Raw genomic sequence first — 23,698 nt, forward strand, 5'->3', positions numbered from 1 at the left:
AGTGCTGTGAAATGGTCTAAACCTGTTCAACAATACATGAATTGTCTAAACTGGGTGCATTGAGCAAAAGCTGGCTCCCAATTGAGATTAAAAGTGATTGACACAGATCATTACATTGTCACCCTACTAGGCATTTACATAGGACACTTTCTGGCATTCTGACACCGGACCAGGAGTAGCCATCCCTGTTCCTGGGTACCATCCTCGAGAATTTACTTTCAACTCTAATCAAACACTCTTGGAACTAAAGCCTGCAGGAAAGAAGTTTCAGTTCTCCAGGAGCAAGGTTGAAAACCCCTGAGCTAGACAGAGTGCTGGAATAAAGAAGAATACTTTGAGCTCTCAAGATGGCGCATTAAAATAAAAATACTGCTTAAGAACAGTTTGAGACCTAATCCAGCAGTTCCATTGACTGTTGGGATACTAGTAAGTATTAACTTTACAAGGGGCGCAATGTCCCAGGTTAAAGTCCCAACTTCCTTCAGTTTCCCCACATAATCCAAAGATATGCAATTCAGCTGAATTGGAATCCACTGAATTGGAATCCATCCTGTTACCCATGGCTCTTACTCGGATGTTTTAATGAAGTCATTTAATTTATTTCTCTGTTTTTAAATTGTCAGTAGGTGTGAATATTAATGTGTGCAAGTCTGTTTGTTGAGGCCTGGGAATACTTCATTTTCCATGTTCTGCTACATCTCCAACGGAGTATTCCCTATTGACCATGAGCACTGATGAACTCGTTCTGTGTATTGACACTACTTATTGGACCTTTTGTTTCTGAGCACCCAAATTACCCACACATGTGCTGTTGTCCTAGACTTTAGCTTTAGCCATGCAATGGACTGGCCATCTAACCAGGGAGTATTTCCTGGCCTTGGCCTATAGAGGACATTTGGAAAATGGATGAATAGACAGTTTTACAAATTCAATAACTGTTCCAAATGGATTTCCATTACAAAGCTGACATATTTTTAACAAATTTTGCTTTCACTTTATTGTCCCTTAACAGGTAGCCTTTTGATTACAGCTTATTGGTCAGTGGTTATTGAGTATTCGGAGGTGATGTGATGGTAAATATGTAGACGGACATCTATGACTTACAGTGTAGACTGTTACAATTTGTGTGTCTATATGTTTAATTAGTTAATTAGCCATGTGTTTAGAATATATTAATGTGTGTGTGACAGAAGGATAAATACTAATTCCCTTTGAAGCTTTTTATGGTCAAGAATCACCCTCTTAAACAGGAAGGGTCTGTCTGGATGATGTGTTGAACGACGACCACAGTTGATTTTCTTTTTTCTCTGTGTGATTTTTAAAGAGCGATAAATCTGAAATCAGTGAAACCACAATAATAGATTGGTGTGGTATCTCATTTGAACCATGGCACAGCGGTCTCCACAAATAGTTAAACAGACAGCAGCAAAGGAATGACTGGAAATGTGTGTTGACTTTGCGGTCAGAATATCCTTCCATCTGAAAGTAATAAGTACAGATTGTTTAATGGACTTAACTTTGAATGAAAGCAGGATTGGGCAGTTATTGAGGATGCCACGTTTTCTTTCTACTAACTGCCTTAAACTATTGAAGTGATGCCTTGAACTACACTAACTTGAATCTTTGGAAAGTAGCTTCTACAGACCGTATGCCTTGACTACCAAACACTGCGTCAAAACCAACCAATCAAATCTGAGCTTGCTGTTTCGAGAGAGCTTCTGTCTGTTCGACATGTATCATACGGCTCATGAACGGTCCGTGGGTGTGCCGCCTGAAGCCGAGACATAAATACGGTGCTGTACCTGCATTTTAGCTTGTGTGTGGCGGCATCATTCATTGGTTGTTTTGATTGATCTCTGACAGGTCCAAGGCGGATTTTCCTCTGAACTAGTTTTCCTTCCAGCCCCACGTGCTGCATGGCAAACAGATCCCCTCTCCGTTCTTCATGTGGTGAGACCACCATAAACAGGACAGACCAGTATCCGCTTCCATTCAGCACTGGGCAGGAACTGGCCTCTCATAGATCACAGAGTGCCACTGACGGCCAGCGTGGAGTCTTTGATTAGAGTCTGAAGTCATTTCGAGCAATCCCAGAGGCAGTTTACACAATCTATTCAAAAGAGATGTGCTCCATCACAGTGTTTGGTGCCACATTTATACATCTCCCCTATGAAAACCTTAAAATGTGTCTGCAGTCTGTAGGTGTCTGAACCCAATGGCTCCTGTGTGAACAATGGAGTAGCCTTGCATTCATCAGTCGAAATTCTGCTTTGTATCTCTATCTAACAAGACCAAAGAGGAAATGGCTTTTCAGTTTGATCATCCCATGTAAAAGACAAACCTTTCCCACTCAGATTTTGCATTCATGGGCTCTGCTTTCCAGGAACATTCATACTGGTATTGCTAAATGATGTATTGCTATTATTATTGCTCATATTTAGGGTCAGTGATCTCAACAAACCTTAATTTAATAGTTTTTGTATTTTTGTTTAGTTTTGTCTGTTTAAGGAAAGTCATTAGGGTTTTGCACCACTCGTATTATCCTGACAATGTTTTTTTTTTCTCTCTCTCTCTGGATTTTAAGGCCATGGTAGATGTGGATTTGTTTGCGAGAGCATACAGTAAGCAGCTTGAATAAATGTGCTGTGTGTAGGTTTGAGAGCCGAGCAGCTGTATTTCCCAGCGCTTTCAATGGCGGCCCACTCCTCCTGGAATATTGTAATGTGATTAAAGGCTATTAATCATCAAAGCGTCTCTCGCGGGACCCCTGACTCACGGGCCGGGGGAAGAGCAGGGGCGGGACGTGTCAAGAAAGCTTTCAGCTGACACTCGCTCGCTCACACAGCGATCGCAGGAGATCAGGGTCACCTGCTACCCACAGACCCACGAGTGTTATCTCTGTGCCGTAGCATTTTCCTGTATGAGCGGGAGTCAAGAATATCCCTTCTTTGAAAAAGTCAAGTTCTTTATTTAGCATAAAGTGGTTTCTTGTACAAATTAAGGCCTCAGATATGCAGTCATTTTCTATTTTAGTTCAGACTGAGCTGTGTCCTGTCAGAAGAGAGCATATTTACATGATGAAGACCATCGCAGTAGGGAATATTGGGGGTTTTATTAAGTCTGACTTTCCAGCTCAAAGGGTGTGTCGTTATGAAGGGGAGTGGCTTTGACTTTTAGGGGCGTGCCAATTATTATCATTTCAGATTTTAGGTGGCATTGATCATATCCAGCTGGATTTGTGTATCTTAACTTTAGTTTTTTGTTTTTTATTTTATGCGATAGTGATAAAGATTTCCAGAAAATGTTATTAAATTAAAATAAAGGTACTTGCACACCAAGTCTGAAAATTGTGTATATTTTTTCATCCTTGCAAAAACAAATTACTAATTTATTTTATTAATATTTATAAAATAAATTAGTAATTTGTTTAAGATATTTATTTAATATTTTCAAAGTCGAGTGTGTAAACGTGATTGACAATGTGAGGTCCGACTTTTTTTTTTATGTGCAAACATTTTTTATGAGAATTTCGGACTGCAAATATGCAAGTATGCAAATACCATATTGATCTGCAAAACTACTTTTCCTATCATTCCCTGTGACTACAAAAATGACAGATTACACCACTCATGCGCAATAATTCAATAAGTAGCTTTGTGTTGTGGCGTGAAGTTTCAAAGTAACAGGAAGTTGTTCAGAGGCATACTGGATCATATTTTAGCGTTCTGAAAACTCAGATTGGAAGGGTGAAAAACTGTTTGAAGTGTCATTCTTATGGTAAAAAAAAAATTGTGTGTACTTGACCTTTCTTTCCCTTTGTTTTGTGTCAGGTGGCCTATTTTACAGAGATGCACAAGATCTTCACTGAACTGACGGATCAGATTGATCAGGGCGGTCTGACAGATGAACAGAGAAAGCAAGAGAACGAGGCCAAACTGAACGAGTTGCGTGCGCTGTCCATCGTGGCCGACGACTGAGACCCAAAACATCCTGTTACCTACGGGTCTTACTCGGATGTTTTAATGAAGTCATTTAATTTATTTCTCTTTTTTTTGTTGATAGTGCAGAAGTCTTTGTTTTGAATATCGTTTTGTCCATTGAAGCCATCAGAAAACACCAATGGTACAGTAAAAACTTGTAAACGTGTTCAGATTCCCAGCTGGAATTAATTACCTCTTCTTTTTTTCCAGTCACTGTGTTAACTTCCTGTGTTTTGGTTTATCTAGTCTTGTCCTTTCTTTTTGTTAATAGAGTTACTATAACTGAACAATAATTGAATTTTTAACAGATCATTTACATGTATCTTAAAGCTTTCCCATTGACCACAGCCCAAGGTAATATTCAAACCATAATATGCTAAATATTAGTTTTTTTTATACATGATGAACATTTTGTTTTCTCTAGCATTCAAACACTACAACAGTATGTTCTTCAGCTTTTTAAAGTATCTTCAGAAAATAGTGTAACACTGCAGTAGCGAGGAGAATAGTAGGAAACCTGTTACAGTGTGATTGTCAGTGAACAGAAATCATGTTAGTCTGCTGTGGATTCTGTGATGAACTGCATGCGTTTAACTGATACTCTGCCTCCCTCTGCTGACACATGGGAATAATCTTCATTTTTTGTTTTGTTTTTGTATCTGACCTGTGTTTGTAATGAAGGAAAGACCGGTTATACACATTTACCAGTAGTCTTACAGCCATAATGTACAAGGGCCAATTATTTAAGCCACACATTTTCATCTCATTGATGTGATTAGCATCAGTTACTGACAATCACTGTGTAGTGAAGTTTTTAAACGGGAAGAGTCTGGATCGTATAACCACGAGGTTATTGGTTCGGTTAGACATTACTTCAAATGTGCCTTCACAGTAAATTGTTGCCTTTGTCCCTTTGTGTAGCAAGCAATGAAATCTAAGCATTATACAATATTTTACTGCTTTGCTTTTAAAAGAAATGTTTGACTACTAAAATAATCGAAAACCACTGAATTCTCCGGACCATAGCCTTACTATTCCCAAAATTGTGTGCATTTTTCGTCTGTAAAAATAGTTGTCCTTTAAACTAATTGTTTGCTGTTGTTTCCTTGTCAAACATCATTACAATAAATTGGTTGTGGATATTCAATGTCTGATCATTAAAAAACTCATTTACCTTGCCTTTTTCTTTCCAAAATGACATCTAGTGCATGTATTGCTGTCAGGGCAGGTTCATGATTGATTTATTCAGGAATGAACCATTGAAGTATCCTTGTAAGCAACAGATAAACATCCTAATGACTTTCACTGAAGTACAAAGTTTCCTGAGCGACATCCACATGAACCAATCAGATCTGTGCTTCAGCAACAGGAAGAGTTGTGATGAAGGAAAAACCGTAACAAGTAATGTGTGTGTAAAAGTACAGTAATCTTCATCAGCTGCAATTAGTCAAACATTACACTCCTTTACAGACTGTCCAACAGTCGTTTCATCTGTCAGCACAATAAATGAACATTCATACAGATTGATCTTTAGAGGTGCAACTATCTATGACACTGATGGTAAGGCTATTCATTAAAACAAGTCTCTCAGTTCCCAAACCTCAGAAAATACAACTAAACGTTCCTGAGCTATGTATTAGGATGTAGTGTGCGTCAGGTCTATTTGACCTCAGGTTAAACTATCAGAGCAGTCTAAGATGACCTAAAACACAGTCTAGATCCCCACATGACTTCAGTCTTCGAGATGATTTCTCATAAATTATGGAGAACAGTTTCCTGTCAGTCGAATGTTTTTGAGAAGATCGCTTCGTAGATGTGATGTGGGGAGCGTGTGAGGTCTATACGGATGATTTCGTGTACATCCGTGCGATCTGCTCGCTGAAGACTCGCCGGAGATCCACACGCTTGCTCTTCAGGGTCGGCGTGAGGAGGTCATTCGACACGCTAAACATCTCAGGGTGCAAATATAAGTCCTTCACCTGAGAACCAGAGAGAAAGCAGCTGCAATGTGAAACTATCCAGCTTTATATGTCTGTGTAAAACATTCGACTCCAAGGCCTTCAAATGTCATGACTTTTCAGGAATAGTTGTTGAATCTTTCATATCCCTCTGGTTAGAGTGGAACCAGCTCCACCCACAGGAAGTACAGTGGCAATGCATAACAAAACAACCTGGACTTCACAACAGCAGTAATGCATATTTGAATATTTTATGCACGTGCTTTAACAATAATACAAGCTGCCCAATCCTGATGAACACTGGCCTGCCAGACTTCTGTGCATCTTTAAAAACAAAGCATGATGAATCATTTATCATACTGTATGTGATAACTGACCCATGCTATCAGTTAGTATGGAAACATCCCAGAATGCTCCTCTACCTGCTCAAACGACTTCAGTCCCGCCTCCTTCCCCACCGCCGTCATGTCCTCCAGCACGGCTCTCTTCACATCCTGCCGGTCAAACGGGACGGAGAGAAACGTCACTCAGATTGAAGGAACACTTCACCCAAGAATGAAAATCTGCGGAGAATTTCTTCTTCAGGAAAGATTTAGTGAGATTTAGCATCACATCACTTGGTCAGCAATGGATCCTCTGCAGTGAATGGGTGCCGTCAGAATGATAGTCAAAACATCACAATAATCCACAATGTGTATGTTTCTCACATAAAAACCCACCAACAACAGTTTTGGATAGTTTTTACTTAAAATCGGTACTTAAAATGTGTTTATATTTCTCTCCTTATTCATACAAGACATTTTTTTTTTCACTTTAGAAAGCAAAATTTTGGATTATGAATTTAGTCAGAAGCAACGGTTTGAAGTTAAGAACTTTTTTTTAGAAACACGCAGTTTTTTCAGTTCACAAGACATTCCTTGATGGACAGGAGTGGTGTGGATGGCTTGTGGATTATTGTGAAGTTTTTATCAGCTGTTTGGACACTTGGCACCCATTCACTGCAGAGGATCCATTGGGGAGAAAGTGGTGTAATCCTACATTTCTCCAAATCTGTTCTGATGAAGAAACTAGCTTTTAGACATCTTGGAAGGCTTGAGGATGAGTGCATTTTCAGCCATTTTTTATTTTATTTTCAAGTGAATTATTCCTTAAAAACTATTGATATCTTGAGAAATGACAGTGTGTGCACAAGAGATATGAGCATGTTTAAATGTAGTTTGGTCCCTAGATGGGAGATCAATTTGTGTGCATTGTGTATGGCATTAAAGCTCACAGGATTTTGACAAAGCTCTTCATATGATCCAACGATCCCTCTTTCTTTGGCCCAGTCGACGAACACCTCCGGGTCTGGAACTACAACTCCTATCAGATAAGACTAAAACCACAGAGAAACAAAAGACTGCTGTGAGTGTCACTGCACTGAAAACTGAACGATAGGTCTACCGTTTAAGCTTGATGCCCAAAACTGCTCTACTTAAAGGGATAGTTCACCCAAAAACGTAAATTCTGTCATTAATTACTCACCCACATGTTGTTCTAAACCCATAAGAATGACGGGTTTGGAACATCATTAGGGCGAGTAATTAATGATAGTATTTTCATTCTTGGGTAAATTAACCCTTTAAGTGTCTACACTTACTTGTAGACTATCTCCGTGCACAAAGACCTGGAGAACAGGAACACAGCGAGTGTAGGCGTTCTGTACTCACCCTAGGACAGTTTAAAGATGTGCTTCTTCCTGTCCACAATGCGCAAAGTCCCATTCTGTAAGACCAGAGAGACAGCAAACGTTCACACAAGGTCTCATCCAGAAAGTCTTAAAGGGATATATTGCCCCAAAATTTGAACGTCTGTCATCATTTACTCACTCGTACCAAACTTCGAATTTCTTTCTTCCACTGAACACAAAAGACCATATTTTGAAGAATGTGTGTAACCGAACAGTTGCTGGCACCCATCGACTTCTATAAGATTTTTTCCCCCCATACTATGTAAGTCTATGGCTATCAGCAACATGTTCTTCCAGATATCTTCTTTTGTGCTCAACAGAAGAAAGAATCTCATAGATTGGAACAACTTGAGGGAACCAAATTTAAATTTTTTTGGGTGATTAACCCTTTAATGGAGAAACAAATGCTGCATACAAACAGCTAATAATGGCTTTAAGTGATGTGAAGCAGCTGTTGGGTCTCACCGGCAGCCACTGTCCCACATCTCCAGTGTGAAGCCAGCCATCAGCGTCCAGCGCCTCTCCTGTCCTCTCCACATCCTTCAGATACCCTCGGAAAACACTGTGACCCCGGATACAGATCTGACACGTATCATAACACAATCAAAGTGTTCATCTCAGCTCACTGACTGGACAAACGTGTTCCTCACGTAGTGTGTAAGGCCCAGTTACGGGTCATCTTCCACAATTGCTGGTAGACAAGGCCCAAAATTCGCCCTAATTGCAGAAAATGTACCCATGTTTGCATGGTGGGTTAATTTTCCCCAGTGATCTGGATACTGACCTCTCCTTCTCCATTCCTGGAGTAGTAGTTCATGTCAGGGACGTCGGTTATCTTCACCATAGCACAGGGTAAAGGAGCTCCGACATGACCTGAAACACATCAGACACACAGCTAACATGACTCTTTAGAAACACTGCTGAATCACAGGAGAACATTAATATCATTCGGCTTATCGTTTGTGCACACTGGAAACAAGCATGTCAACCACTGCACATTTTGGATTATGTAGCAAGTCATATTATGGACTACTTTTTCAAAACTTCATCATTTATGACTAAAGCAGTCTTATAAAGACACATGAACACGAACCTGCACTCCAGTCACCAGGCATAGAAAAGGTACATCCAGCGGTGCACTCCGTCTGTCCATAACCTTCGAAAATCTGAAACCATTTTAAACACAATCAATGTCAATATCGCAATCAATACTGGTGAATATCACCTAAATTCAAACACCACTCAAGCAATGCTATTTTACTGTTATTTGCATAGTATTATATTGTTTACTAATATTTGGAGTTGGCTTTTTTATTTTATCTCTAATTTAGTTTCGGTTTTAGTCATTTTGTTTTGTGCTTTTCTTATTTATGGTAACACTTAATTTTAAGGTGTCCTTGTCCAGTGTAATTGTATATTTAAGTACTGAATAATAGTAATCAACTACTTATATGGTTAGGTTCAGGATTAGGGCCTGGCTTAGTGTTAATTGCATATTATTATGTATAATTTATTGTTATTATAATGGTGAATACATGTTACATGTAACAAGGACATCTTAAAATAAAATGTTACCATTTTTTTGTCAGTAACACTACAATGAGATTTTATTTGTTAACATTCGTTAACTACTTAAGCTTAAATGAACTAAAAATGAAAAAAAAAAAAAAAATACTCTTAGTTAATGTACATTTCTATATTTACTTATTATTAAAATCAAAAGTTGTATCTGTTAACTTAAGTTAATATGGAACTAAGATTGAAGTTGCATTTCTCTAATGTAACAAAGATTATGATAAAGTTACAAATGGATTTCCTCTTTGTTAGCTAATTTTGATGCATTAATTAACGCTAACTAATGGGAGCTTAATTTAAAGCACTCCCAAAGTGTTTCTGTTTAGCTTTATTTCAGTTATTTATAACTAGAGTTGGGTCCGAGTCCACCTTTGTCGAGTACGAGTCAAGACCAAGTCCACAAACATCGAGTCCAAGTCCGAGTACGAGTCCAAAAGGGGCCGAGTTGGACTCAAGTCCGAGTTCTTAAAGGCCGAGTCCGAGTCGAGTCCGCCCGAGTCCAGAAAGTAATTAAATTAAAAAAGAGTATAAATTGGTATTGTACATTTTTACATTCTATTAATATTTTAACCTTTCAACCCATTAAACCAATGGCAATATAAAAATGTAATAAAAAAAATACCACTGTTACATCTAGTCATTGCCATTGAACATTTTTATTTTATGTCAACCTAACTAGTTTCCTATCAAAAAAGTTTTCAAAGGTTTTATTGTATTACAAGTGCATGAAAATACAAATGAACCTATTTTATTATTGTATCACACTATATTGTCCTCCAGTTAAAGATGACATTTCAGTTATTTAATGCCTCTCCCCCACATTTGACAGAGGTAAAGTGCAGCCAATGAGGAGATCCTTAATGATGGCATTATGAATTTCTTGTTGTCTTGGAGAACTTGCATCATAAAGTTGCATTGCTTGTTTGGTCAGTTCTGGTCTTGCAAATCCTGCAATGCTGAGCTGTGCAGCATCTGTTGGTTGCTGCTGCTGTCTTTGGTACTCGGTTGCATCGGTTTTCGGATCACCAGTACACTGAACCGAAAACCGTTTCTTTCGGAGGCGTCCGATTTGAGAACCGATGAACTGATGATACTGCGCATGCGTGTAATTTTTCAAGTATTTTGTTAAACATCGGAAAGTGTGATAAAACTATATATATAAAAAAAAAATATATATATATATATATATATATATATATATATACGGTTTTTTTTTTTTTAAGATAGGGGCTACATGTTTCTAATCTGTATATTGTAGATTATGTATGGGCCAAAGGGGTTTTCAGGGAAGTTAGACAATAATTAAGACTCTAAAGATATGTTTAATATGAATAAGGGATGATTTATGAAATATCTGCACTGTATTTATAGTTAATGATGACAGATTCACAAACTGAGTTTGTAGTAAACAGAACATGAACACGAGTAGAGCAGCTGATGATACTGAACTGCAGCATGTGCCGGTGTCCTGACATTTTATCCTACCCTGTCAGATTTTCCTACCCGGGTTTTGAGCGATTCGCGTTCTCGAGTCAAGAACCGGTTGTATCAGTTTTCAGATCATCAGTACACTGAACCGAAAACCGTTTCTTTCGGACGCGTCCGATTCGAGAACCGAGGAGCTGATGATACTGCGCATTCGTGATTCAGCATGAAGCCGAATGACTCACAGCGCGTCTGAACCGAACGGATTCTTTTGGTGATTGATTCTGAACTGATTTTGTGTTAATGTAATGAGTGCGGGTAAACCGAGGGCTTGAAGGAACGGCACTCTGACGAAACGTAAGTTCATTTAATAACAAATAAATCGCAATGGATTATGTATCCGGTGAACTGTTTTTTTTTCAACCGGTTTATTGAATCAAACCGTCCGAAAGAACCGGTTCGCGGAAAAGAATCGAACTTCCCATCACTAATCCACATTGATATCCAGTGAGTGGTGCGTGTGTTTCGTCTGCAAGCAGGAGACTTCTGCCTGCCGGTGTGGTGCAGTAAAATGACAGAAGGGGAGACATTCATTAATTTATCATTTCAATTTTATGCTGGTTTTATTGTTACACGTGACGCGGACTCGACTGTACTCGGAATATTTTCCGAGTCCAAAATGTTCAAGTCCGTGTCAAGTCCGAGTACAAATTCACCCGAGTGCGTGACAAGTCCGAGTTCATTCAAAATTGGACTCGAGTCCGGACTCGAGTCCGAGTCCAAGTTCGAGTACCCCAACTCTATTTATAACTGACTTAATTCACTTCAGTTAGTTGCCAAAGCAACATTTTCTCATTTTTAAGTTTCAGATTTTCATTTAAAGCTGCGGTAGGGAACTTTTGAGGCTCTAGCGGTTAATAAACAGAACTGCTTGCGTCTTGGGGAAGAACATCGTAGCCGGATCTACTTCTCTCTGTTTATGTCTATGAAGAATCACAAAGGTACTGGGTTACTCCGCCGCGGTACCCCCGAAGCAATCTAAAATAGTCCGAATATAAACACTTATTATAGGTGCACCCTAGTGATTCAGGACAAGCTAAAAACACGGTTTGGAAAATGGATTCATGGTGTACTCGCTTATTGTATAAATTTTTCTACATTTTGAACACAAACAAAGTTACGGACCGCAGCTCTGATTGGTTGTTTCTTACCAGGAGCGATGGATTTCTGCAAATGGCAATAGGACACTGGGAGGAGCCAGAGGAGCTTGATTTTTTCACAGATTATCTGTCTCATATTCTACTGTCAGGACATAATGACAGGTTTAACAAACATGTAAAAAATATATTTTTAGAAAAGTTACCTACTGCAGCTTTAACATTCACACTATATTTAATTTCAGCTTTACTTCAATGACAAAACTGATTCTTAATAGAGTTTTAGTTAACAGTAACAACACTGCCTCCAAATCAATGTGATGTCAGAGATGATGGGAGGCCTTGCTTAACCTACATGAAAACACATGTGTATGTATTTTAATAAGACATTTTACAGCTCTTAGGCGAGGACTCACCAGACAGCCGAGGGTGGCTCTGAGGAAGGACAGGACAGTTGGAGAGATCGGAGCGGATGCAGTGAGGATGAAGGACTGACTGGCCTACAGGAAATGAATGAAGAGACTTTATTTTGCTCCGCTCACAGTTCCTGTCACACATATAACACATTATATATCCACAAGGGGGCAGTTCAACGGCTTTCCATCAGCTCTTTCAATAACTGCGGCTTGGTGTTATTGTGAAAGAGACGTGCCTGTATCTTATTGAAGAGCATTCGGTCCCACACGCTGTTGTTCCTCACGACTCCACTGCTCAGCTCGGCCTGTTTCCTCCTGACGGCGTAATGAAGAAGGGCTCTCCTCAGCGGAGACGTAACCGAGCCCAGAATCTACACACACACACAGAACAGAAAAAAAGGGATTTAACGGTCATTTGTGTCCAACACTGATGTGTAGCACTCACTTTATCATAGATGCGGTTGAGTAATCAAGGGACCACGGGGAAGAAGGTGGGCTTCAGGGTCTTTATGTCATCCATCAGCAGAGAAATGTCACCCTGGTAAAAACCAAACCTTGCTCCGTGACAGAACATCGACACCTGAAGAAGAGAGTAAGAGTGCACAATACAACAGAGAGCAAGGATTCACACGAGCATGAAAAGGACAAGAATCTAAACAGAGTATGATGGTTACGTTTTTTTTTGTTTTTGTTTTTTTTTTATTCAGTCAATATGCAAATATGCAAAATACAAATGTAACATTTTGTGCTAATTTAATTCATTCACTAGGAACCATTGATGTTGACATTAAAAAGTAAATAGTGCATCAGTTTCCACAAATAAATAAATAAATAAAATAGAGAGCTGTTCCTTTAAACTGTAATAATATTTTACAATATGAGTGTTTCTTAATGCAGTTTGCATCAAATAAATGTAGCCTTAGGAAGCATAAAATATTTATTTCAACAACATTTTTATAAAATCTTATTATTTCAAAGTTTTGACAGCAAAGTAAAAAAAAAAAAAAACTATTTTTTTTTTTTTTTTTTTTAAAGTTCAGTCGTTAAATTAAAGGGATACTCCACCCCTAAATTAATATTTTGTCATTAATCTCTTACCCCCATGTTGTTCCAAACCCGTGTAAAAGCTTCATTTGTCTTTGGAGCACAATTTAAGATATTTTGGATGAAAACCGGGAGGCTTGTGACTCTCCCATTGACTGCCAAGTAAATAACAGAAAAGAATGAAAGACATTGTCAGAATAGTCCGTCTGCCATCAGTGGTTCAACCTTGACATTATGAAGCGACAATAATACTGTTTGTACGAGAAGAAAACAAAAATAACGACTTAAATGAAAAGTTTCTCTCCACATCACCGTAGCACTATTTTGCTGAATCTGAGCAGTGCACAGGTTGTGTACGCTCTTCTCTGTCAGCTGTGCTGCACTGATGCGCTGTTTTCCTTCAAACCAAAGCAGAAATATATGTAGAAAACACATTCGTGTGGTGCGGATGACACAGAAGAGCGTACGCCGCCTGTGTTCAGCTCAGATTCACCAAAACGATGCTACAGTAATGTTGAGTGAAACAGAGGAGAGGAATTGTTAAATAAAGTCGTTATTTTTGTTTTATTCTCATACAAACAGTATTTTTATCACTTCATAATGTTACGGTTGAACCACTGATGGCAGATGCACTATTCTGACTATGTCTTTCATTCTTTTCTGTAATTTACTTTGCAGTCTATGGGACAGTCACAAGCCTCCCGGTTTTCATCCAAAATATCTTAAATTGTGCTCCGAAGTCAAATGAAGCTTTTACATGGGTTTGGGAGGACATTGGGGTAAGAGATTAATGACCAAAATTTCATTTAAGGGTGGAGTATCCCTTTAATGTAGTTTTTTACATTTTAAAATGTTACAAATGTTTATGTAGACATCTACATTAATAATGATTCAAATAAACAGTAAAACCTACTTGATTTTATTTACACATAACTTAAATATCATTAACTTTACTGTATATCAGAACATAAAATCATAATGTTTCATCAAACCGGCTTCCAACATAATTCATTTGACATCACAAGTTAATAATTATATTAATAATGGTAATTACTGATAACACATGAGTCAGAATGAGTTTGAACAGCATCTCAAAAGAGGTTTGGGTTACCTGGATCATACGCTCAAATATGTGAGCGAGAGGCAGATAGGAGATGGACACATCCTCCTGACGAATCACAAAGTAGCCCTGGCATGTGTGAATATTAAATATGACATAAATATATTTAAAAAATGGCCATTAAATGCTGTAATAAGTTGATAAGGTTTAGGAATTTCCCTCCCGAGCAAAATATCAGTAGCAGCTGCATTAAGGAGTGATTGAGAGAACAGAATAAAGCCATTTTAACACAAAACCTGAAGATAAAAGGAACAAAGAGCTTCATAAACAGGACTTGAAAGAGAAAGAGGTCTCATGAGAAACTTCATTAAAGAAGAAACAGAAGGAAGAGGAACCGGACAGAAGATAAGATGAAAGCTATGGAGAGATGATGTTTAGGAAGGGAAATGTCACAGGCTGAAGGAGGATAAGAAAGAAAAGAAAACCGAGATAAAGGAGGTTAAAAGCCCTGTGAACTGACCTCAAGGATCTTGATGACAGAGGAGGTGTTGGAGGCGATGTTACCGTGAGTGATCATGGCTTCTTTAGGCTTTCCTACATGAAACAAACAATCACATCTAAACCCTAATATTTAGACAACATGGTCACGTAAGGGTATCAAACACTGTAACACAATAAACTAAATACTGTCGATGTGGTTGTATATTACGACACATCACGTCCAGGGTTTATAGTGTCTGCTGGTTGGTACTGTACCTGTGGTCCCACTGGTGAAACACACCACAGCCAGATCCTGAGGTTTAGGAGGCTAAAGCCAATACAAAAGCAAACAAATAAACATAAAACTAATTCAAATATCTAAAACTCAACATTTAAACAGACTAGTTCAATGTTCACAGTAAGCTGGCCCTGTATCACGCGATCCCGTTCATCTGACACCCTCCACCTCCCCCAGCACCACCTGTCTAGATGTACTACAGGGGATACTATGTACATATTTGTGCAGCTGCAGCATAAATCTTGTGACTCGTTCACTTAGAATGATTTTTTTCATTCCAGTGCACTGCTTTCCTATTGTTTGTTTTTTAATGGAAACATGCACTTGATAAATGTGTTTGGCAGTTCAGCTTACTTTTGAAGTGCGTCAGTCTGAAAGCTTTCAAAAAATTAAAATGCATTGCTTAACCTTACTTTTTTTTCATACCACTGCCCTGTGTCTCACAATATTTCATGCAAAAACATCAAAGACAGCATGTCTGCATACTTGAAATACCACATCTCCATATTCAATAATAACAGCAGCAGGGCATATAGCTGATCAAGTCAGAGAAGAATAAATGTGACCCTGGGCCCTATTTTAACGATCTGAAACGCAAATGTCAAAGCGCGAAGCGCAAGTAAGTTTGTGGGCGGGTCTCGGCGCTGTTGCTATTTTCCCGGCGGGATAAATGGCTCTTGCGCCCGGCGCAAATCTAAAATGGGTTGGTCTGAAGTAGCTTCATTATTCATAGGTGTGGTTTGGGCGTAACGTGAAATAAACCAATCAGAGCGTCATCCAACATTCCCTTTAAAAGCAGGTGCGCAAGTTCCATTATGGATTGCTATTATTATGGCGTATTTACCAGGCGCACGCCAGGAGCGGTTCACAGCCGAGAAGACTGATGTTCTTGTAAGAGCAGTGAAAGACAGAGAAGTTGTGTTGTATGGGGATGGGAGAATAATTAGCCTGAATAATTTGTAAGCTAGATTTAGGCCTATGCCTATTTTGTTCACATCTTCGTGGCACACCACAATGATTTCCGTCATCTCATGTGTTAATATTTTTTTAGTGTAACAATTTATGATTTGCAAAAATAACTGTTGCATCTGTGTAGATTACATGAGCAAAGTGTATGCGCGTTGTGCACGCTATACATTATGGTCAAGCATGCGCCCTTAAAATAGCATAATGAACAACGCGCAACGCGCCACTGACTTTAGACTAGGTTTTTTCTGGTCAGTGGCGCAATTGTTTAATGGAACAGCAAAATAGCACCAGGGATTGTTTGCGCCGGAACACACCTCCTTTTTTGCGCTGAACCGCCCAGGGAGCGCAAGTTCATTCGCTAGTTTAGCGACGTGCGTCTGTGGAGGGAAAAGCGCGCTTTGCGCGGGTGCAAAATAGGAATGACACATGCGTCGGTGTACAAAGTCAATTGCGCTGGGTGCAAGATAGGGCCCCCTGGACCACAAAACCAGTCTTAAGTCTCAGGGGTGTATTTGTAGCAATAGCCAAAAATACATTGTATGGGTCAAAATGATCAATTTATCCTTTTGTGCCAAAAATCATTAGGATATTAAGTAAAGATCATGTTCCATGAAGATATTTAGAAAATTTCCTCAAAACTTAATTTTTGATTAGTAATATGCATTGCAAAGAACTTCATTTGGATAATTTTAAAAGTGATTTTCTCAGTATTTTGATATTTTTGCACCTTCAGATTTCAGATTTTCAAATAGTTGTATCTAAACGGGCCTTAAGACTTTCATTTCCATTAAAATTACTCTGAAAGAAAGCTGAAAAAGCAAGAGCTCTTACCACGGGTGGCTTTAAATTTTCTCTTCCTAGATCCTGCAACGCATTTAAATACAGATTATTTTAATGCATTGTGAAAAGTAAAGTTATAAATAAGACATTATTAGAATACTTCTTGCTAACAAATACTATTTCAGTATTTTTACTTCAAAACTGAATGTTTAATTCAATGTGTTACTGGTGTTTTGTTAGTTTTGTAGTTGTTTGTAAAACTTACAAAACTTTAATTTCTCAATTGTTTTTATGACCAGCAAACAGAGACTCTAAAGACAATGCATTATGAAAAACAGGATCACAACTCAAAGCTCAGAAGTTATAAAAATGGCATCCATGTTTACCATCCAAGAACTACTGAGTATTCACTACACAGACATTAATCAATCACAATAATTTATTTAGATCATTTGCATTTAATAGTCTTAAAAGCCTGTTTAATTGTAAAGGTCATATAGCGAACGCAAGGGAGTCATGAAAATGTAAATTGCTACAAAAATGCCATAAAATTGTAGAAAATTACAACAAATGTTCAGTTATTATAGCTAGCTATTTTGTGACAATATTCCTGACCATAAGCTGTGAGAGCTGTAGTATCTCCACACCGCACTTCCTTCCTTTCTCCAGCAGGGCGGCGCTGAAGGGGTTAAAGAGCACCAGACAGGAGAGGGTGGGAGTCACTCCCTTCTCCTTATTCTTCAACAGAGATACTGCTTTATCCTCCTTATCACAGATCACCATAGAGATCTCCGCTGGAGAGAGATCCAAGACCGAGAGATGAATCTCAAAAAGCGCTGTTAAGGTTCAAATGTAAATGATAGCATCACAGTTTGGTTTCGAGGCTTTATTATTATTACTCACCCAGGTTAAGGATGTGAACCATAGCCTCTAATCCAAGTGTATCGTACAGAGGCACCAGAGCCATAGAGAATGTGTAACAGGCCAGCTCTGCAACGACCCACTGCAGCCAGCAGGGGGAGACAAACAAAACGCAACATATTAGAAACATCCAGTCATAATAAACCTGGCGAACTGTGTATTCATCTCAATGGAAGCTGCTCAGCTGCTAGGTTTCTGAAATGTGACTCACAGGCACGCAGTGATTTAATAGGACTGTTGTTAATATGTTAATGACTAATATTTCTTGACGCTGGAAAGTTTTTATCTGACCTTTTGTACAAAGAAGCATGATCAACGTCACACATTTCTGACCTAGAGATAGTGCTAAACCTTAAAATACTTCTCAGTCATTTAATGTTATGGTTTTTCTTGTGTTTAAATGACTCAAATCAATCTAGATAAAGACATACGTCTTCCTTCAGCAGTTTCATACATAATTTCAGAGGCAGAAATAATGGTGTATTTGATTAAGATTATAAAAACAAACATAATACTTTAAAATACCATGCACTGAAGAACAGTTCACAAACTCAAAGATCAGATATTAATCTGTGTATGATATACCTCTGGTCGGTTTTGGGCAAAGATGCCCACAAACTGCTGTGGGTTTGGTTTGCAACCCTTCGCCAGCAAACCTGATCCCAACACCTGTGCACTTTCTGCGACCTGGAACAATCACAGCGCCATTAAAATCACTCAGAGGGCTTTGGCTGGATTACTGCATGGTTATTATTCAATAATAAATGTGTTATAACATGCATTGCTCTCACCTCAGTGTAAGAGATCCATTGATAGGGCTCTCCGGCATTCCTGAAGCCAAGACAAGGACCATTGCCTGCACAAAACATATAATATTGTTAGTTACTATCTCTCTCTGGAATACTTGATTCTGATTGGTCATCTGTGAAACACTGTGGTTAAATTCATATTTAATTATGATTACTGTACAACTGACTCATCCACTGTTATAAGTGCTTCACATCAGTTTGTTTATCAATGACTTTCTATTGTCTTGAAGCTGAATAATGACACTATTGTCTTTTTAGAGCTGCTGTAAAAATCTGATTTGCCTCATATCTGATGAAGTTTGCGTGATTGATTTATTACGGTCAGGCTGCTTTGAAACATTCTACTGTATGAAGTGCTGTATAATTGACATCTTTCATGCTGTATATCTGCTGTTCTAAAATGATCCATTTTTATTTTTATGCTTTCTACGTACCATGAATCCAAGCACACACACACACAAAAAAAAAAGACTTCAAACTCAAGCAATCGACCAAGAAACTATTGTACAATCCATTCACTGAAGGAAGGGGCATGTGATAAAAGCATTATCGATCTGAGAAAGCCTTGCAGAGCACTGTGGTAAATGAAAAGAAAGAGCCATTGAATTCATCTGGGCTCAATGGATGAAATAGTCACTCAAATTTTTTTGTTCCTCTATATTTATACAAACTATTTTCAAAATGGCACAGACCTGCTATCCGCAGTCCTCTCTGGAACATGTCGTACACGGTCTTTGTGTCCTCACAGTAAAACTCCAGCAGATTGTCTTCCGTCAGTAAAGCTGAGCGTCTACAGCTCTGGTCTCCCTGTAAACAAGTATGTGTAATATTTGTAAATGATATGTGTTAAATGACAAGAATGATTGCTACTTAAGTCTTTAAAGGTGCAGTATGTGATATTGACAGCTAGCAGTTGAAATGGGTACTGTGGACCAAATTCCAAATTTCCAAATTCACATTTCAAAGTAGAATAACTGGATGTAGCATTGTTTTTAAAGGGATAGTTCACCCAAAAAATTATGTCATTAATGACTCACCCTCATGTTGTTCCAAACCCGTAAGACCTCCATTCCTCTTCAGAACACAGTTTAAGATATTTTAGATTTAGTCCGAGAGCTCTCAGTCCCTCCATTGAAGCTGTGTGTACGGTATACTGTCCATGTCCAGAAAGCTAAGAAAAACATCATCAAAGTAGTCCAACCGACATGTGACGAATCACTCGATGTCACCGGATCTTTTTGAACCAGTTCACCAAATTGAACTGAATCGTTTGAAACCGTTCGCGTCTCCAATACGCATTAATCCACAAATGACTTAAGCTGTTAACTTTTTTAATGTGGCTGACACTCCCTCTGATTTCAAACAAACCAATATCCCGGAGTAATTAATTTACTCAAACAGTACACTGACTGAACTGCTGTGAAGAGAGAACTGAAGATGAACACCGAGCCGAGCCAGATAATGACTCGTTCACGAGTGAAGAACCGGTTGCATCGGTTTTCATATCACCAGTAGTTCTTTCGGGCAGTTCGATTCAATAAACCGGTTGAAGAAAACTGTTCCCCAGTTCTTTTGCGCTCGACGTAATGATGTCATTGGCGATGATTGCCCTTAATTCAAGCCTTCGGTTTACCCGCGCTCATAACACTAGCACAGAATCAGTTCAGAATCAATCACCAAAAGAATCATTTTCGGTTCAGACGCTCTGTGTGTCGGTCTGCTTCATGCTGAATCACACATGCACAGTATCATCAGCTCCTCGGTTCTCGAATCGGACTCGTCTGACAGAAATGGTTCTTGACTCGAGAACGAGTCAATCTTTTGTTCATTATCTGGCTCGGCTCGGTGTTCATCTTCAGTTCTCTCTTCACAGCAAAAAAGTTAACAGCTTAAGTCATTTGTGGATTAATGTGTATTGGAGACGCGAACCGTTTAAAACAATTCAGTTCGATTTGGTGAACTGGTTCAAGAAGATTCGGTTACATTGAATGATTCGTTCATATCACAAACTGCTTTGTTTTGAACTCTCTCACAACAGACACGGAAGAGAAGAAAATGCTGAATAAAGTCGTAGTTTTTGCTATTTTTGGACCAAAATGTATTTTCGATGCTTCATAAAATTCTTACTGACCCTCTGATGTCACACGGACTTCTTTGATGATGTTTTTCTTACCTTTCTGAACATGGACAGTATACCGTACACACAGCTTCAATGGAGGGACTGAGAGCTCTCGGACTAAATCTAAAATATCTTAAACTGTGTTCTGAAGAGGAATGGAGGTCTTACGGGTTTGGAACGACATGAGGGTGAGTCATTAATGACTTAATTTAGATTTTTGGGTGAACTATCCCTTTAAGAAACAAGTATGCAAACTAATGTTTCCTTACTATCTGCAAATATGGTATTTCACAATTGAGAAGAGTCAAAAACATTTATATTTTATTGGATAGATTTTGCAGCAACAACCCAGTTACCTGCACAGGTATGGACTGGGCCTGTAGGTCACATGGAGGCCGGGTTGGTCGAGGTCTGGTCACCAGCCAGAAGGTTGTGAGGGAGGCTAGCGCTACTAAGCCTATGATAGAGGACGGAGAGAGGGACAGAGAGGACAGAGAGAAGGACGAGGGCAGAGACGGAAGGAGCGTCTTCAGATTGTCCATTTCAGACTTGCCATCTCCTCCAATGAAACGCAAGGAATGTAACCAATCCTGAAAGTGCATAGCTGTGAGAGACACAGATTCACTGCCATCAGCATTGTCAGAAGAGCCCAACACTTCACAGTCTCCCACATCTCTCCAAATTATGTAAAAATGGACAATGGCTACTGGATGAGAGCCGTTACGCACCCACAGCAGCAAAATACATGTTTACATCCAAAAGCCTCCTTTGTTGTTCACCGATATTTTGTTTATATAGAACACAAAATAAGATATTTAGAATTGTTGTGACTATTGACATTCATTAAAAAAGGCATCTTTAGAAATATATTCCACAGAAGTCGGATATGCAACACTTTACAATAAGGAACTAGTTGATGATATTAGTTAACAAAACTACTGAAACTTGAACTAAAATAAATTAAAATGAAATGGAAAATAAAGTCTGATTCAAACTATGAGTATTTCAGTATATATCTGCAAACCTGACACAAAGCAGAAAACAATAAAAATAAAAAAGGATGATATTCTGTGTGCTATTATAGTAGCACAGAAATGACACATTTCACCTTTAAACATAGGCAAAGAACATCACAACACTGTCATTCTATTCATTAATGTCAATTATGGCTATTTTCACAAACGGGCCCTTTTAATAGCAGCTCGCCAGATAACCCTTATTAAAGCTGTTAGAAATGTGCCAGTTTTTCCTCTATATAATTCAAAGATAATAAATGGCTGTTAACCACAACAGTCAAACACAAGCCCTGACACACTCCCAGCCGCCTCCACCCATGCACCTTCTCTCGCATGTTCAACCCGGCAGAGGTCAACTACGACATTGGCAACCGAGAGCTACTAGCCATCAAACTGGCGCTGGAGGAGTCATTGGTTGGAGGGAGCTAAACACCCATTCCTAGTTCTAACAGATCATAAAAAATCTAGAATACCTACGCATGGCTAAGAGACTAAACCCAAGACAGGCCCGCTGGGTGCTATTCTTCACTCACTTCAACTTCTCCATCTCATACCGACCAGGGGCCAAGAACATCAAGGCCGACGCTCTGTCCCGGTGTCACACTCCTGAGGAAAACCTGGAAAAACCGGAAACAATACTTTCCGATAAGGTAATTGTCAGTCCTATCATCTGGTCGACTGAGACTCTGCCCTCCTCCAATCCCTTCACTAACACTCCGCCGGGTTGCCCCCCAGAAGGATGTTTCACTCCAGAAACCTTACCATCCTTATGTTTCTCACTCCACAGAGCCTGGCGTAGCCGAAGCCCCCTACCTCTCCTCCTTTACGATGGAGGTGCCTAAAAGTTTCACGACATCCTGGACTCCCGGCGGCGTGGTGGACAACTTGAGTACCTAGTGGACTGGGAAGGATATGGTCCAGAGGAACGATCATGGGTCCCACGCAACGACATCCTGGATCCGAACCTACTAGACACCTTCCTCTCCGATCACCCTGAAAGACCAGCTCCATGAGGAAGACGATGTCCACCATGTCGTCGGGGTCCTCGACCCTCAGGAGCGGGCCATGGGGAGGGGGGTACTGTAACAGACACGCCAGGCTCCAACACCAACCAATCACAGCGCACTCCCTCACCTGAGTACTAATCACTCCCACCTTCTCCTCATCCACTGACAATCATCCTCTCCCATAAAAACCACACACACGCACCCAGTCACCGTCCGGTCTCGTTTGCAACAAGGTCATACCTGCCTGCTTGCTCTAAGGACTAACCTATCTCTCTGCTTACCTCTCTCCAGCGATCTCCAGTGTCTCCAACTCTCCATCGTGTGTGTGTGTGTGTGTGCATGTGTTTGTGTGTGTGTGTGTCCACTACCTCCAGCATCTTGTGTTCTTCACCATCGGATCCATTCATCTCCACTACCTCCAGCTTCATTACCTCACTGTGCACTACCTGCTCCTCTGCTTGTGCCATGATAAACTGTGTTCTCCTGTTATTCCAGCCTCCTATCCCTGAACACCGTAACATGTACAGGCATTGGAATATTACATATTTAATTGCCCATATTTTAATTGTATATATATCATAACAGCAACATTATAAATGCAAATGAAATTAACTCAATTAGCCTATAGTTTGCAATGATAATATCTAAAATGTACATCTTATTTGTTTAAATACTGAACAACAAACCCATCATTTACAAGAAGTATTTATTTTTAAATAATAGTAACAAAATGCCATCTGTGCAAATTCTGGGCAGGGTTAGGTTTTTATCTTGAAGTAAAAAGATATAATTTTCACACAACAAATCTAAAAACAATAGTGTGTCCTCAAACCACTCATTAACAAACAAACACAAACTTTCATACTATATCATGGCTCATTATTTTGCAGAGAAACCGTGATCTCGGGGTGTTTGCACTTTGTGGTGAAGTCTGTGTGTTCTGCGTCTGCACTGA

General features: G+C 39.3%; 1 protein-coding gene and 1 pseudogene across 2 annotated transcripts in view; one reads left to right on the plus strand and one right to left on the minus strand.

Moving 5' to 3' along the window:
- LOC127962857 (bridging integrator 3-like) overlaps positions 1-5,122 on the plus strand; it is a 54,060-nt gene extending 48,938 nt beyond the window's left edge. For both annotated transcript variants that reach the window (XM_052562452.1, XM_052562453.1), the window contains one exon: positions 3,831-5,122. In XM_052562452.1, coding sequence (XP_052418412.1) covers positions 3,831-3,977 — 147 coding nt within the window. In that variant the 3' untranslated portion in view covers positions 3,978-5,122. The remainder of the gene's footprint in view (positions 1-3,830) is intronic.
- Positions 5,123-5,200: 78 nt separating this feature from the next.
- LOC127962852 (long-chain-fatty-acid--CoA ligase 6-like) lies at positions 5,201-21,854 on the minus strand (annotated as a pseudogene).
- Positions 21,855-23,698: the final 1,844 nt, after the last annotated feature.

The sequence above is a fragment of the Carassius gibelio genome, chromosome B8, assembly GCF_023724105.1.
Source record: "Carassius gibelio isolate Cgi1373 ecotype wild population from Czech Republic chromosome B8, carGib1.2-hapl.c, whole genome shotgun sequence".
Lineage (NCBI taxonomy): Eukaryota > Metazoa > Chordata > Actinopteri > Cypriniformes > Cyprinidae > Carassius > Carassius gibelio.